The sequence below is a fragment of the Cetorhinus maximus genome, chromosome 8 (assembly GCF_964194155.1).
Source record: "Cetorhinus maximus chromosome 8, sCetMax3.hap1.1, whole genome shotgun sequence".
NCBI classification, from domain to species: domain Eukaryota; kingdom Metazoa; phylum Chordata; class Chondrichthyes; order Lamniformes; family Cetorhinidae; genus Cetorhinus; species Cetorhinus maximus.
The window spans coordinates 51,899,899-51,918,004 of NC_135886.1; the positions used below are offsets into that span (position 1 = coordinate 51,899,899).

Sequence of the window (18,106 nt, forward strand, 5' to 3'; positions counted from 1 at the left end):
AGACCTGCTGAATTTTTCCAGCAATTTTTGTTTTTGTTTCAGATTTCCAGCATCCGCAGTATTTTGCTTGTAGCTTATTGAAGAAAGAAAACCTTGAGCAGTCAGGGCTGAAGTTATTTTCTTTTGTTTATGTAAAACATGTGATAAGTTTATTGATTTGAGTTGACAAAGTTAAAGGAATATTGTGGAGTTGGAAGCTTCCAAAGTAGAAAATGTGTGTGTGATAAAGATTTTGTGTGAATGAGTATGTTTTAAATTTCTCCTGAAATTGTAATTCTTATAGCAGTAACTTTTACTACTTTTGAGTTAAAGTGAATTTCACAATGGGAATTGTGACCTATCTTAAGGGAATAAGTAATGAAATGAGGAGATGTTTGAAGTCATAAATCTGAGTTGGAATTTCTGATCAAAGTTGCAATTCGAATGGAATTTTGTTTTGTTGAATATGTGGGAATTTTATTCCAGATATAAATTCACACATGTGAGTAAGACATTGGCGTGGGGAGTTGGGGAAACACACTCAAACTGTGTGTTTTAAGTTTAGACTGCGGGATCATAAAAAGTGCTATGATTCCTTGTCACAAAAAAATTTCAGACCTTTTTGTCCTCAACCATTTTCACCCCTATCGACAAGGGAATGTCTATGGATAACAAAAACAGAATTACCTGGAAAAACTCAGCAGGTCTGGCAGCATCGGTGGAGAAGAAAAGAGTCGACGTTTCGAGTCCACATGACCCTTCAACAGAACTGAGTATAGTTAGGAGAGGGGTGAAATATAAGCTGGTTTAAAGTGGGGGGCGGGGGGAGAGAAGTTGAGGGTGGGGTGGTTGTAGGGACAAGCAAGCAGTGATAGGAGCAGATAATCAAAAGATGTCACAGACAAAAGGATCAAAGAGGTGTTGAAGGTGGTGATATTATCTATGGATGTTGTTTGTGTGGGCTAACAAAAGGCATCCAATAAGATTGCATACAAGAGAGTATGGCAAAAATTAAAGTGCATGGAATTGGAGGCAACCTATTGAAATTGGGTGGGGAATTTGTTAGGAGATGGGAAACAGAGAGAAAAATAGGCACGTACTCCAAATGGTAGAATGTGAATAATGGTGTCCCTCAGGGATCTGTCCTGGGACCTCAGCTTTTCACTGTATTGCTGAAGGAATGGAGAGCCACACTACTAATTTTGCTGGTGATACTAAATTGGGTGGCACAGAAAATTGATGGAAGCAGAAATTTGCAAAGCGTCAGTATTAGTGAGTGGTCAAAACTGTAAAAGATTGGTTTTAATGTGGGACATGTAAGGTCATCCACTTTGAACCTAAGAAAGAAGCAGGTTGGTGAGTGGAGCTGCTTCTGCTGGTGAGATTGGACAGGAAGTGCAGTGGAAAATTCCATTTACACTGTGGTTAAGAGTAGTACTGAGAAAGCTGGGAAGAGCTCTGTGGAATTTCAAATCCAGTGATCCTTGAAACGGTGCACAAAGCGTTTTTACACAGACATATCCAGTGCACTAGGTAGGGGAAATGAAATCCCCGAAGCCTGATGATTGGCTCACTACACTTTTATCAGAGGAGGTCCATGAGCTCGCTATAAATATGTTGTGGATTGAATGTGATTCTCTTTCTCAGAATAGTTGAGTTCCTGGTCACTGAAGGTGGGGTTGTCCTTTCCACTATCGGCTATTCCATCCAAATTCTCCTTGGTGATCTCAGTCTGTGGGCACAAAGGGGAAGATGGTTAAAGCAGCTACACCAGAGGCCAACACAGAGTCAATAAAATACAAACAGTTTCAATTCACAGCCTTTTAGAAACACAAGTTCCATCTATGTATGTATTTGGAAATCTGCTCTGCTAACATATATCGGCAGGAACATCCTCAGGTTCTTTTTCCAATTGGTCAACAGCTACGTCAGTGTAAATCCCAGTCACACGGTGTATCTGGGGCTTCCACTGATCTTCCAGTGAAGTTCAGGTGGCCACCTGGGAGAAACACCAAGGAAATTCTGGCATATATTTCAGTTTGTAGAACAGCCTGCAGTACCACTGAGTGTCTTTAGGTGGCGGAGAAGCACCAGAAAACAGTCATTAGTGTTCTCAGCAGCACCTCCATTGAACATTAAGATAAAAGCAAAATACTGCGGGTGCTGGAAATCTGAAACAAAAACAAAAATAGCTGGAAAAACTCAGCAGGTCTGACAGCATCTGCGGAGAGGAATACAGTTAACATTTCAAGTCCGTATGACTCTTCATCAGAACTAAGGAAATATAGAAATGTGGTGAAATATAAGCTGGTTGAGGGGGGTGGGACAGGTAGAGCTGGATAGAGGGCCAGTGATAGGTGGAGGCAAAGAAGAGATTGCCAAAGATGTCATAGACAAAAGGACAAAGGGGTGTTGATGGTGGTGATAATATCTAAGGAATGTGCTAATGGTTACATAAAGGGTAGAAAGCAGGACAAACCATTGAACACATGGTAATACTGCAGTCCCACCACATTCATTCTGGAGTACCTTGCTTTCACTGCCCTCTAGTGAGCAGACTTGCCAGTGACAAGAACACAAAGATGACAGGACTGATGCTGTCTATTGAGTGCCAACAGAGGTTCCTGGAGGAAACGGAGGCGGGGAACACAGGATTGAGGGAAGGCCATGCAGTGGAGTTCTCCTTCAATATCCTAGAGTCCCTCCAGGGTGCTTGTTCCAAACAGTATGTGTGCAGGCTCCCAGTGCCCTTTGAGCTCACTGGCTAGATTGGGTAGCCCCAGGCAGCTCATGAGTGTTGCAGGCCTTGGTTTCTGTGCTGGACTACAGTGTGTTTTCAGTGCTCACCACCATACTGTCCATACAAGTCTGAAGCTATAATAATATGGAAAAACAAAATTACAGTGGGTATCAAATCAGCAGTCATCCTTTCATTTGTCTTGTCCCATGACTGCTAACATATGCTCTTGGATTGCGGCAAACCAGACAATTCACCCCAGCCAGAAGACATCTCAAAATCTCAGAACACAAGATAGGTTCAGGTGACGAAATCCCTTGATGCATCTGCATCAATACAGACAGCCCACGAACTCAGACACCCTCCAGTTCCCCATCATTAGCTTCCAGGGTTTTAGAGTCCAGGGATTTCATTTCTCCAATCCCATCAGAAGATCATTTTACACATAGTGTACTCTTCATGGCAAAAGGAATTCCCAATATCAGCTCCTAAATTTATCCTTTCCAATCTAGAGCTGATTTCCCCTTTTTCTACTGTCATGAATCGATTTGGAGCAGTGTTTGGTTTGATTTGGACCAGTGTTTGTTTTACTTTGATTTGTAATGTTATTCTGGCTCTACTGTTTTCAACTACATCCTATTTGATACATTTCATGCTAACAATCCCTCTCAGTGACTTCCACAGTCGAAAGTTTCAAATTTCGCCATTCTTGTAGCTGTTCTCTAAATTGTCTTGACTCCCACCACGAGACATATGATCAGTGGCCTGGGGGTGCTTGTAGCTGGAATATGGATGCCTGGCGAGAGATTTGATGTGCCATTGGAGGATATCAATTTGGATTTTTATTTTTGCTAGTGGGCCACTTGAAAACCAGCAATGGCCCTTAGGGAGCCTTTGATCCACTCTCTGAATCTTGGACACAGATGCCTAATGGGAAAACCTGTGTCCAGCATTCTGCAGTTCAGTTCCCGGACATTGAGATTTTCTGGTTTCCTGTTCAGCTATGAAAGAACAGACAGAAACTTGCACTTTTGGGGGATTTGCTGATGAAGTCAACAGTAGAGAATGAAGACTTTCTTCTTCAGCACAGGGCTCACTGGGTTCCATTGGGTTGGCTTGAAAATTGGATTTAACCCACTTCTAGCAGGGACAGTGTGCTGTATCTTGTTGCAGTGGGGTAGTGGTATTGTTGCTGGGCTAGTGCTCCAGAAACCCAGGGTAATAGTCTGGGGACTCAGGTTCGAAGCCCACCGTGGCAGATGGTGGAATTAAAAGTCTAATGTCTAATGATGACCGTGAAACCATTGTTGATTGTTGTACAAACCCATCTGGTTCATTAATGTGCTTTAGGGAAGGAAATCTGCCGTCCTTATATCACTTCAGACCCACAGCAATGTGGTTTACTCTTAAGTGCCCTCTGAACAAGGGCAATTAGGGATAGGCAATAAATGCTTTCCTACCCATTGACACCCACATCCCATGAATGAATATGTTATAAGATGTACTATAAAATAATTAGTAATTCACTCTAATCAGTAGTCTGTTTGTTCTCCTTCTGTATGAATGCCAAACCCCCACTTCCCCCTAGACCTTTACCCCTGCTCCCTCCCCACATTCCCTCTCCAGGCCATACTATCATATGACTGGAGTAAAGGTCATCTCCAGACCGTAAGTGGCACAGTGTCCATTTATGTGAGACCAGCAACACTGAACATGAGAGAATTTCTAATGTACTCTATAACACACCTGAAAGTAGAAAGCACAATTCAAGCTGTTCTCGTTAAGTACCTTTGAGTGAACATTTGTCTTGGCAGAGCTGAAGCAGCACAGCAGATCTCTCTTTACAATCAGGAGTTTCTCATCCACCTTGTTCTTCCTTCCTCCTGTGAGAATCAATAGCAGGGTTCACATCAATCCCATGATGGGCACATCAGCTCAGAAAACTCATTGAGAATGGAGAAGTCAGATGTGATTTTGCACAGAGCAAACAGCTGATCACAGCCCTATCACCAGCAGCAGAGTCTAAACAATTTGTCTAGTGGGAGAATCTGGCTGAGTAATTCTGCCACAGTCTAACAGAGCAGCTTTGGCAATCTCCTGTGACAGGCCACTCTCTGCCTTTAAAAGAAGCGTCACAACAAAACTTTCACCAATTTTTTATGTTTGAGGTGTGAGGACAGCCACAGAAATTGTGATGATGTCCCAGTCCAGATAAATAATACAATACGGAACACTTTGATTTTTAATGGAATTAGTCTTTCATTTAAACAATGTTGAATGGGGACTAGCTTTATATAAATAGTGTGTCACAAGATTAAGTCAGCTTCAACTTGTGCAGGTTAAAGTAAACCAGATACAAAAGCAAAATACTGCAGATGCTGGAAATCTGAAATGAAAACAGAAAATGCTGGAAATTCTCAGCAGGTCTGGCATCATCTGTGGAGAGAGAAACCGAGTTAACGTTTCAGGTCTAAAGGTCACAGATCTGAAATAACCCTGCTGCTGAGACCGAGCAAATTGTACTGGGTTGAAACTCTAACTCCTGTTTGGTTTCATATAGTGGGTCAATGAATGGCTCAACTTGAAATATGGAACCCCAATTTCATTCCCACAGGGATGTGGTGCAAAGTGTTGTGCTCCAGACTCATTCCTATTCAGGATGGGTAGCAGCTCATATTTGGACAGGTTTGCCTAAGACAATTCCTCTTGGCTGCATTTAATTGGTTCTTTATTGCACTGAAATTTAGATTAATGTTTCTGTGTGCCTCTTTAAAATGATGTGTCACCATCTGACCTGCCTATTATACATTCATATAGAGGAAGCACCAACCTGTCAGCAAGCTGATTATGAGCCCAACAATCAAGACAACCATGGTTCCTAATGGGCTCAGGTAAAGGTACGAGATTGAATACAAAGTGTTTGCAATTGCTGGCCTGCAGTTGAAGAAGAGAACAAGTTTTAAGTTTGGGATTGAAGTGTAGCAAAGACCACAGGCTGTTATAGTGTGAAGTGGACTGTATTAATAAAGCAGAGACAAGCGGATTGAGGAGAGTAATTGATGTGTTTGCTGCTCTTCCAAATCTTGAAGCTGGATTCAAACCCTGGCCAAATTGATGGGATGAAAGCCTAGCTCCCTGCTGCCTGTAAGTGTCCTACGTTTGGAAAATTTCACACTATAAACACTTCCCATGACCAAGCTGGTAGCCTCGAAAGAAATAACAATTGGGGGAAATGGAAATGTCATTGGTAGAGTGAAAGGTTCTGATGTAAAGATGGAGGTCTGGGATCAGCAACCACCAGTTTATACAGAATAAATCAGCTCCTGACTCCCCAGAGTCTGTTCACCATCTACAAGGCACAAGTCAGGAGTGTGATGGAATACTCCCCACTTGCCTGGATAAGTGCGGCTCCAACAACACTCAAGAAGTATGACACCTTCCAAAACCCCACTTCAGTGGAGGCAGCTGGTGACTTAAATGGCCAGCTGCCTCCGTGAATCTTGCATGTTTGAACCCCAGCCTGACTCCAGTCCTAAGTTATAAGCCCGCTTGATTGACACCCCATCCATCACCTTCAACATTCATTCCCTCCACTACTGATGCACAGTAGCAGCAGTGTGTGCCATCTACAAGATGCACTGCAGTAACTCACCAAGGCTCCTTAGGCAGTGCCTTCCAAACCCACAACCTCTACTATCTAGAAGGACAGGGGCAGCAGATAAATGGGAACATCGCCACTTGGAAGTTCCCCTCCAAGTCACTCACCATCCTGACTTGGAAATATATTGCCGTTCCTACACTGTCGCTGAGTCAAAAGCCTGGAACTCCCTCCCTAACAGCACTGTGGGTACTTACATCATCAACAATAACTTATATAAGGGCCCTTATTTTCGCCACGATACAGAGGCACTCCATCGTGGCGAAAATCCCAGAAATGGCCAAAAATTCTAAGTTCCGCCCTGGACCTGATAGTTCCCATCTTCCCAGTGGGGGTGGTGGGGGGCAGGACTGAAGCGTAAGAAGTATCACCAGCCACATGAGAGCCTGCCTATAATATTAAAACTAAGCAATCTCCACCTGACGCCACATAGTTTGGGAGGGACTAGTGTCAGAGGGCACAGGCAGAGATGGCATTCACACAGAGACAGTGGTCTCTGGATGCCAGTAACAACTTCCCGGACCACTCTGCTCAATCAGTGCATGTGCTTGGTGAGGGTAAGGGAGTAAGAGAGTTGTCGACAATTCCCCATGTACCAGGCTCTAAGTGTAGGGAGAAAAGGATTTGTTGATGTTGTGACTCTCATAACCCATCTAGTGGTCATTTTAAGAGTAATTGTAAGAGACACGTGACCTTCATTGGGAGGAGAAAGGGGAGTATCTAAGGGAGTGAGGCAGAAATAAATAATGGAAAGGTAAATGAACAGAATGATATAATTCCAAAAGCAGAACCAAAATATAACACCAGGATAAGCTCCTTATGCAAGGCATTAGTTCTTCTCACTTTACCTGGAGTTCAGCTCTGAAACTGGGTTTATTGTTGTCCAGGGGCTTCCTGTCACTGGCTCTGGGAACTCAGTAATGTTGAAGAGACATCCTTTTATGCTGAGGGGTAAAGGTCGCGTTTGATCGGGTAGTGGGGGATAGACCTGTCCACCAATTCCTATCCATAGTGTCAGTAGGAAACCGACAGCAAGACCAGATATTGCACCCTGCAATAACATAGAACAACAGTCATCAGGTCAATGAGCAGTGCTGAACATGTCACTGTAAAACAATAACTGGCCCCCAAGTACCATCTCATCACAACATCAAATCAGCCAGGCAGCAGCCCTGGTTGCTTTTGCTGCTCTATGATCTTAGGATTTTACTCCATACTCTCAAAATGAATTCCAAATTCAGCTTCAACCCCAAGGAAGCCCAAAAGTGCAAACTTCATCTTCAACCTGCACCTGCATGGAAAGATTTTATCAAGCTTGCTTTCACCTGTCATCAATAGTATGGCTTTTATGCCAAGTAGGAAGAGGTTCCACTCCAGCCATGAGCATATTATATATGATCAACAGAAAAAGAAAGACAGGCATTTATACAGTACCTCTCATAACTTTAGGACATCCAAAAGTGCTTTACAGCCAGTCAAGCACTTTAAACAGTAGTCACTATCATAATGTAGGAGATGTTGGTAACCAAATTACACACAGCAAGGTCTCACAACAACATAATAAGCAGATAACCTGTTTTAGTGGAGTTGGTTGAGAGATAAATATTAGGGGAAAATGCCCTGCTCCCCAATGAATGGAATCTTTTACATCCATCTGAGGGGGCAGATGGTCCCTTGGTTTAACATCACATCTGAAAGGTGCACCTCTGACTGTGCTGCACTCCCACAGTCCTTACTAGAGTGTCAGCCTCATATCAGTGGCACCAAGGTGGGGAGTGCAACTGAAATGTTTACTGAAAATATAGGAAAATGTTTCCTGGCTCAGTGTGTTCATGAAGTAACCAGGGATAAATAGATATTAAACCTAGTGTTTAGTAGTGAGCCTGATCTCACATTGGGCCTTCATGTAGGGACCATCAGGGATACAGTGAAAATCTACAACTTGTACCACATTTCAGAAGGGAAACTTGGCTAAAAATAGCTGAAGATCTGTATCAAGTGAATTGGCTAACCCTGCTCGGGATTGGGGAGCAGGGCAGGGGGTGCGGTGGTGCGTGGGGAGAAGGGGGGCAGTGCGTGGGAGGGTGGGGGGGGCGCGGTGATGAGATTGGTATAAAATACAAGTTGAAAACTGTGGGAGACAAATATGTTCCCAAAGTCAATGGAAAGAAGTTTTGTAAGGATGATCTAAGGTGGTGACTGGCCACATACAAAAAACATCTAAATAAAATAAAAGCTGATTTGGCACTTTACAGCCTTCTGGGCTCAACATTGAGTTTAACAAACTCAGAGCATGAACTCTATACTCCATTTTGATCTTTGCCCAAGTGTCAGTTTGTTTCTTGTTTTCATGGGTAGAATTTTCCACTCAGCGTGCAGGTGCACCCAACATGCTCGAGCATGAAATAGTGCGCGATGATGTCGGGCGAGCATCCCAACGTCATCGCGCACTCGCGTGATATTTCGGTCGGTGGGCATGCGCAGGAGTCAGCAGCGCGCCCACCGACAATTAAGAGGCCTATTAAGGCCACTAAAATAGCAATTGACGGCGATTTTTCACTGCCTGTCCATTCACCAGCCAGGTGGCCTTTATATTTTTGAGGAAACCTCATCCCAGGGAGGGATGAGGTTTCCATGATTAATTTAAAAAATGATTAAAATGTTTTGAAAATTTTTTTATCATTTGTAAGTTCAGATGTGTCATTCTGACATGTGGACATTTTTTCCCGATTTCACATTCTGTTTTTATTGATTAAAATTCGTCAGCTCTCTGAGGCAGCTCTCTGCCTTCAGGGAGCTTTCCTGCTGTGCTCCCCCGTGCCTGTGCTGACTTCAGCGCTTGCCCTCCTCCCGCCCCCACTCCGGCAGCACTGAGCCTTTCAGCGTGCATTTCACACTGGCTGGCCGTTAATTGGCCGCCCAGTGTGAAATCGCGGTTGGGGGCCGATTGCGATCAGTGGCCTATTGCCCGGGCGCTCCCGGGCCCTCCGATCACAGTCGCCCATCAACCCAAAAACTCTGCTCCATGTTTTTGCTTTCAAACAGAGCTGACCTTTACTCTGCCATTAACACCTGCTCTGGACCAATGCTTTGTTTCTTTGCTACCACCATTGCAACTCCCTTTTGTTCCATGACATCTGTGGTATTTAATCTCTCCCATCCTCTAGCTTATTCCTCAACTTCCCTTTAGTTTCATTTGCCCCTCCCCCCTTTTTCAACAGCATAAACACATCACGCTCCTGCCTCTCTCTAGTTCTGAAGAAGAGTCATATTGGACTCGAAACATTAACTCTGTTTCTTTCTCCACAGACACTGCTGAGTTTTTCCAGAAATTCTGTTTTTATTAAAGGTATCTAATACTCAGCTAAACACCTAAAGAAAGAGTTAATGGGTGGAATTTCGTGTGACCCGGTGGGGTTGCAGAAGTGGATGGCTTCCCGCAGCAACCTCTGCTCCTGCCGCGATCAAGTGCCATCCAGCCAATTAGTGGCCAGCCGGTGTAATTGCTGGTGAATAGAAGCTCAGGGGCAAGAGGATCAGTGGCTGCAGGGGCGAGTTGTGACTCAGAAGCAGTTGCTGGCAGCCAGTTTAAAAGGATTGCCAGAACCCGAAATGGCAGACACTTTGAAGAGCTGTAAGCTGCACTTCTGGTAGTTTATTGCGAGTACTGATTACACCAGCAGAAGCAATTGCTCAACCTGTCAACCTTGGACAACCCCTCTGTCAGTCAAAGAACCCACCTGTCCCTCACCTGCCTCCTTGTGGCACCCAACTTGGACTACCCTCCTCTCAGCAGGATCCGTGGATGCCCACTGGACCCTCAGCCTCCCTCCCTCTAGGTTTCAGAGGCCTCAAAGTTTTCCACTTGTGGCATAGCAGAGGGAAGAGCCTGGATGGCCCTATATTTCCTCCATGTCCTCCTCCAGGCAGCAAGGAAAAGATGAGAGGTCCCTCTTCCCTAGGAATTGAAGAAAGAGGCCTGTTACATATTGTTGTATTATCTGTAAATACCTGTAAAGAGCTAGGAATTAATAGTTTTGTGTAAGTGTTCCAGGGAGCCACTCTTTATGTCTACACTGGAGAGTCATGTGATGTATAATAGAGCCAGTTCAAATGGGCCCTTCTTTTGTACAAGGCAGCTTGGTCAGTATTAAATATAAAGAGCTCTCATCTTTGCAAGATTAAAGTGTGATTATTGCCAACATCAGGGATCCAAAAGGCAACAAGAATGCACAGCAAGGCCTCCCTGCCAAAACAAACAAACCTGGATGGTAGTAGCAGAGGGGGTCAGCAGCTGTGGGGTTGTCCAGATCCAGTGACCCAAGCGGGCCAATGACCATACCCACTCAGCCAAGTGAGTGACAAATGTTAGTCTCCCTTTGGATGCATATAGATGGGTGGGGGGACTTGGGATGTGTGAGGTGGGGCTGGCTGCAGCTCTGTCAAGAGGAAGGTGCCTGGTGGACATGTGGCTGGGTGCTGCCGAGTTCCAGACTGAGACTTGCATGACACAGCTCAAGAAGATGCAACAAGTGTGCTGAGTGTGTGGTATCTGTAGTCAGAGCGCTGAAACAACTCCCATTTTTCTCCACAGGAGAACAGGACCCAGAATGTGAGGGAAGGGGCAATGACCAATGGTGGCATCAACAACATTGCCATTCTCACAGTCATAGGGGAAGAGGCAGTGGAGCTTAAAGGCCAGCAAGGAGAGCGTTCCATCACTCACAGTGAAGACAGACATCCTCTTGTGGAGGGTGAGTTCCTCAGATAAAGGGTCTGAGGGGAGAAATAGGCAAGCATGAGAGTTTGTCGTTTAGTCCAAGTTGCAGACATGTACAAGATGCAGCAATGTCTGTGTGTTTCTGTCTGGAGGGTCACATGGTCTTTGTCTTTCTGTTTTCTGTGACTAATGCAGCACAGGACCATCCAAGTGACATGTCCGGGGACTTCCGTCCACCTCTGAGGAGGAGGAGGAGGAGGGGACCTCAGAGGGTGTAGTATCACATCCTCGCTCCCACCCACAACCAATGCAGATACTGTCACCTCAGTGGGTCTGCACATCGTTACAGATTCAGGGTCTCAAACTGGTGAGAGTACTATATAAAGGCTGGACCATCTGTCAGAGACTGTGGCAGCTGAAGCCTTTGATACTCAGAGGAATGTGGGAGGCCAGGCCCATGCTAAACCCCATGGTGATAACATGCCTCTGGAGTTGACAGTAAGGCAGCAGATGCTGGACATTCAGCCTGAGGTGCATGAAGATCTGGCGAAGGTTCCAGAGGGTATCTACACTCTGGCTTGCACAGTGGAGCAGTCAATACAGACCATGAGTGTTGCAATCTCCCTCTCGCTTGAGTTCATGGCATCCTCCATTGAGAGATTGGTGAGTGTCCTGAACTGCCAGACCTAACCGATCAGTCAGTGGATACCGGAGATTTGTGCAGACCTGCATGGCATTGCCTTGTTCCTGAGTACAGTGGAGCAATCACAAGGCGAGAGGAAGACAAGGTCCCTGGGGTCTCCAACAGGTCTCTCAGGTGAGCAGGAAGGTACATGTTTGCCTCACAAGGTGGATGAGCAATAGCTGTCTGCATCTGTGGGCTCCTCTCAGAGCATGCCTCACGCAGACAGTGTCGCCTCCGCTCTTCTGTCAGTGATACCAGCACCTCAGGGTGCTGCAGCAACAGAGGAAACTGCTGTCATTGATCATTTTGCGACATCAGGTAGCCAGAGGACAGCCTCCAAGGTCATCCCAGGCAAGAGGCATCAAGGCATGCCTCCACCACAGCTGGCAGTGAAGCGGGAGCACCACACAGAACACTCAGAAAAGAATTAAGAAATCACTGTAAGAGCACTTGGAGATCATGGGTGTAAGATGAGTGTCTGTGTGAAACATATCAGCCGGGATTTCTCGGTCCCACCAGTGGCGGGCATCGTCACGGGGGGGACTGGAAAATATGGAGAGCAGCCAAAAGTTTGTTGACATTGGGTGGGAATTTCCAGTCCTGCCATCTTGGGATTCCTTTATTAAATGTCAGATTGTGCCTGTGACTGTCTCACTGTACTGATGGGCCCGAGGTCAAATGTGTGTGGGAGGCGGTGAGTCAGGGGCTGCTTGGGGTTGACCATGGCATCTGTGCTGATTGGAGGGACCGTTGTAGAAATACTATGCACTGATGGCCGAGTTATTAGAGGTTCTGGTGAGACTGTAATGAGGATTTTTGGTGTCTGGCGTGCTGCAGCTCAGCATAATAGCCCTAGGATGAGAGCTCCCAAGCCTCCCTGGCTCCTAAACCTTGAGGGCCTTCAAGTGGCACAATAGGCTGGTCTGGATACTATGGCTCATCTTCAGCTTCTCCATCACCATCCTCATCTGAGGAAGCCTCGAGGTCCAGGATGTCATCCAAGCCAGGGTCTTCCCCTCTGCAATGCCAGGTTATGCAAGGCACAGCAGACAACCACAATCCGAGAACGTTGTTGATGTATACTGAAGGCACCACCTGAACAGCCCAGGCACCTACATTTCACCCTGAGTAGACCGATAGTTGAGCTCCTCTGCCTCAATCTGTGCATTCCTCACCAGACTCATCAGTCATCCCTTCAGCAGATACCTCCTGTTTCCAAGTATCCATCCTTTTAACCACACTGGGTAAGCAAAAAGCTGTGGAAAGTGGGAGTGTCAGAGAATTTACACCTTGTGACTTATCCTTTAGTGAGCACATACCTGCAGGATTTGCTAGCAGTGGTCATGGATGGATTGGACATTGTGGGGGAGTGAAATCCCTTCTTGATGAAGACTGCTGGCTGGTGAGTGGGAGCCTTGATGGCCTCATGAGTGTAATCAATGGTTCCTTGGACCTGGGGGAATCCAGCGATGCCGCCAAAGTCTCTGGCTTGCTTGGCCTGACTGTTCACATCGGTATAAATTTGCTGTACGTTTGGCCCTTTGAAGAGGGTATCAGTCACAGCTTTGATGCAGTGATGTGCAGCTGATTGGGAGATGCTGCATATGTCACCAGTACCACCCCGTAATGAGCCTAAGGTGTAGAAGTTCAAAGTGACTATAAGCTTGGGAGGCACTGGCATTGAATGCCCACCCGCACAATTAGAACTAGCCTCTGCTGCCATCACATTGCACAGAGCTGTCATGATCTCTCTGAACAGGCACAGTGACCTGAGATGCTGTCTCTCCAACATCTATAGGAAGGTCATAAGCTGCCATATATCCTGCTTACTGGGTAGCCTCCTCTCCTGGCATGTCTTTGCGCCCACAGGGTACCCTGTGGCCTTCTGCCCCTTTCCCATCACTGGTCTGCAACTACAGATAGCCAGCAGGGCTGCTTGGCTGAGCTCCCAACTCTCCCTCGGTCTCTAGATCTTCTCCTCATTGGAGGAGCCTCCACTGGAATGGACAATGTGATGCCCGTAACAGCAGCACGCTTACAATGCAGTGTGAGCACCTTTCCAATGGGTTCTGAGGGGTCAATCACTGTCAGCCCACTTTCTACAGGTGACCTCCAAAATGCCCTTGGTAGGAAGAGCTTTTTATCCAGAGGGTCTACTTGATCCAAAGATTTCTGTCCCTCACCTCCCAATACAACTTCTACTGCTGCCTCCACTGCTTCAGCCCGAATACTCTTGACCGCTTTATATGCTGTCACTCTGCTGCTCATTAAACTTCGTCAAGTCGCTGAGCCCCACCCACCATCCCCCTCTATGTGGCCTGTGTGCAGCCCATAAAAAGCTGTGGGCCTCATGATATTTTGATCTACTGGCTTTTTAATGATCTCAATGGGCCTTTAATTGCTTTCTGTCCACTGTCGGTGAAATTGCAATTGAGCATGATGATGTTTGCAGCCCGACCAAATGTCATCATGCCCTGTTTTTCAATCCACCTGCCTCTGGAATCTAATTCTGTACAATTACAATTTCTGTCTTCACAGATACACACAGACTTGCTGAGTGTTTCCAGCATTTTCTCTTCTTAATTCAGTATCTATGCTATATTTATCATTCACTTTCAGGAAAATAACTGAGTGCTGGGTGTGTGAATTCACTGGGATGTGAGACAGTAATTTCTGGATGTGTGAATTCACTGGGATGTGACAGTGATTTCTGGGTGTGTGAATTCACAGGGATGTGACACAATGATTTCTGGGTTTGTGAATTCACTGGGATGTGACACAGTGATTTCTGGGTTTGCAAATTCACTGGGATGTGAGACAGTAATTTCTGAGTGTGTGAATTCTCTGGGATGTGACACAGTGATTTCTGGGTGTGTGAATTCACTGGGATGTGACACAGTGGTTTCTGGGTGTGTGTATTCACTGGGATGTGACTCAATGATTTCTGGGTTTGTGAATTCACTGGTATGTGACACAGTGATTTCTGGGTTTGTGAATTCACTGGGATGTGAGACAGTAATTTCTGGGTGTGTGAATTCTCTGGGATGTGACACAGTGGTTTCTGGGTATGTGAATTCACTGGGATGTATCACAGTGAGTTCTGTGTATGTGTGAATTCACTGGCATGTGGTACAGTGATTTCTGGGTGCGTGAATTCACTGGGATGTGAAACACTGATTTCTGGGCGTGTAAATTCACTCGGAAGTTGTCTATCAGATACTGCAACATGGTTGGTTCCACAAGTTTCATGCTAGAAAGGATATGCTTCAAGCTTAGCAGAAAACTCTCCGTTGGTGTTGGACTCTTGAATGCTCCCTGACATTGAATGCCAGTTTTGTGTCAGGGGCCTTCCCAAATCACAGGCATTTTGTTGCACACACCCATCAGCCTTAACTTCAGAAATCGTCATCCGAGTCCTCTGCAGCAGAATTTGTGTGTGAACTCACCTTCCGGCAAGCTGGCACTGTGCTATTCTTGCCCCCTGCCTTTTCTGCACCACAAGTACGCTTAGTGTTTCACCACAGATTGATCCCCCTCCTCTATGCTACCCAATAAAATACACATGGGGCAGAATCTTCTGGTCGGCATGCAGGGGTGGGCCCAACACGCCGATGCATAAAATGACGCACCGTAGTCAGCTGCCCGGTCCCCGAAATGTAAACGGCCTATTAAGGCCATTAAGAAATTAATTAAACTACTTAAGAATGCTGCCTGTCCAAACTTAATGTTGGCAGGCAGGCGAAAAGGCCAAACAGCCTTCGCGTTTTTCAGGAAACCTCATCCAAGGGCGGGATGAAGTTTCCTGAAGCTTTTATTAAATAAATAAATTAACTATCATGAATGTAAAAACATGTCCCCACTCATGTGACACAGTCACATGAGGGGACATGTTTAAATAAATTTTTAAATCTTTTCTTTCATGATTCTAATATACATTCAATCTCCCTGAGGCAGCTCCGTGCCTCAGGGAGATTGCTGCGCTCTTTCGCATGCGTGCACGAAAGACCACTGGCCCCAACTCTCTCTCCTCCCCTCGCTCACACAGATAGCACTGAGCGCTACCGGCCGTGTCTTACGCTGGGCAGGCCTTAATTGGCCCACCCGCGTAAAATGACGGTGCGGAGTCGATCACGGGTGGCGATCAGCTCTGCGCCCGCCCCTGCCTGCTCCCGCCCAGCCCACCTGGCATAGGAAAAGTCCTGGCCATGGTGTCAGTATCTGAGCTGGGGCTGCCTTCAGTTGCAGTTCTTGGGGGAGGAGAGAGGGGAAGTAAGAAGAGTGTGGGTACACCATCTGTAACTTGTATCCTATAGGTATTTGTAAAAAAAATATATAAATGTGCCATTCTGATTATTTCTGCACCTGATTATGACATTTAATTATTGATGTGCCTGGACCCCCAAATCTCTTTGGACCTCGACTGTTTCTAGCTTTTCCCCATGTAGAAAACACTCTTTTCTATCCTTTTTGGTTCCACCACCCATTTAGTGCCTGTTTCGCCCTTCCATCAATCCCCAATGTCTGTGAGGTACTTACAGTTGCATTAGCACAAGGGAATATCATGCCCAAAAGGAAGAATCCTAGCAGTGGACCACCAACAATCCCAAAAATAGTGAGGGCAGCCTGCAAAACAGAGAAGGAGAAAGTGGAGAGCTGTTATATCTGTGACACTGAGCTTTGAAGCAGTTTTAAAACGAGAAATTGCTGACACCAGTGACAATCAACAGATATATTTTACATTTCTCTGCCTGTCAGCTTAACACTGGTATTAACCCTTAGGCTGCTAATATCACCAGGATGATTAGTTACCATTAACACTTTGGTAAATTGCATGCTCTGGAATTGGAGAATTTCAATGAAATTTCCAGTTTTCCATTAGCTCAACTCTGTTCTTTGGAGGCAACTGCCAATAATGGTCCGGAATATTTATTGATTAAAATAACTGAATTAGAAATCTTTTCTTGATAGAGATGCAATATTGAGGTAATGTCTAACAATTTAGCTGAACCCAGCACAAACTGAGAGGCAGAATTGAATGGGCAGGGTTTTTAGCCCCCGCTGCAGGCAGGAACGGAGGTGGGCATGGAATTTCATGTCACTGGCAGGCATGCCAGTTCCCCAGCTCCATTCCGCCGACAGGCCATTTTTCAAGAGGTGGCATGGGGGAGGCGGCAGGGTGACTCACCCACAAGTGGTAGGTAACCTACTAAGCTACTTAAAGCCCTATTAAAGCCTATTAACAAATGACGGATTTTCCACTCTGCCTCCGGGTCCCCACAGGTGGTGGGGCACAGTCTAGCTGCCTGGGGGTGGCCATCCGGCAGTAGACCAGGGGGCCAGTGCTCCAGACAAGCTTGGATGCCCACCACAAGCTGGCCTGGAGGATATTTCACATTTTATACATGAAAAGGTTGGAGAATGGGTGCCTCCAGTTTGGGGTACCTCTCCCTCACCCTCTCACTTACCTGCTGCTGCTTTCACGCTGGACGGCCTCCTGTTTCCCTCAAGCCTTGAGAGCCCATGCAGACACTAAGTAGCCAAACCAGGGGAAATCGCTGACTGTTTCCCACACAATGTGGGCTTCTGATCCACATTTGAGGCCGACAGTGGGGAAGCCCACAGGGAAAATCCTTCCCAATAAAACCACAAGTAAATACAGGGTAGAAAGGAATAGCCCTGAGGTATTTAATCTAATCGCAGACTTCAGATAATGGAGATGAATGTTCAGGCTTCATTCTGTGATCGATATTGTCTGTTAGGTTGTCGTTTAATTTCCTCAGTATTCCCACCCAGTCCATTGCTCATTGGAAAATAGACATTTTGTGACACTTCAGTGAAACTGGCAAAAGTGTCAGTTTAATGGAACTTCCCCATGTACTTTGCAGGAGAATGAAATTTGATAATTTGTTCAAAGAACAAAATTGCTTGAGCCTTATGAGGTGGAAGATCCACACTCAATTCATCCCATTTTCATTCTGCAGCACACATTGTTTGGATGATGGGATGGTGGTGTTGCAGGGATGATGAGTCCGCTCTCTGTGCGGTGATTATGTTAATACAATCAAAAACATTCCTTGAATTCAGCATGTTTAGTGAATCACTAGAAATACAGTGACAGGAGTATTTGTGAATGTATTTCCCCTGTTGTACAGCAAATGTCTTCTGAGCCCTTTGGGTGAGACTGTCTCTATGGAGTCCTTTGAGGGTCACTTGAAGAAATTCCCCTCTTTCAGACATTTCCAGCTCCAGGTGTTCAGCAGTAGAAGCACAGGCCAGAATTTTATGGCCCTGTCGTGGCGAGCCATTCTAAACTTCATTGGCTTTGGT

General features: G+C 45.8%; 1 protein-coding gene across 1 annotated transcript in view; it reads right to left on the reverse strand.

Moving 5' to 3' along the window:
* Nucleotides 1–924: 924 nt before the first annotated feature.
* Nucleotides 925–18,106, reverse strand: part of slc5a8l (solute carrier family 5 member 8, like) — a 95,726-nt gene continuing 78,544 nt past the window's right edge. The window contains exons 12-16 of the mRNA XM_078546228.1: nucleotides 16,316–16,402; nucleotides 7,223–7,425; nucleotides 5,547–5,650; nucleotides 4,505–4,599; nucleotides 925–1,711 (exon numbers count right to left, since the gene is read on the reverse strand). Coding sequence (XP_078402354.1) covers nucleotides 1,586–1,711; nucleotides 4,505–4,599; nucleotides 5,547–5,650; nucleotides 7,223–7,425; nucleotides 16,316–16,402 — 615 coding nt within the window. The 3' untranslated portion in view covers nucleotides 925–1,585. The remainder of the gene's footprint in view (nucleotides 1,712–4,504; nucleotides 4,600–5,546; nucleotides 5,651–7,222; nucleotides 7,426–16,315; nucleotides 16,403–18,106) is intronic.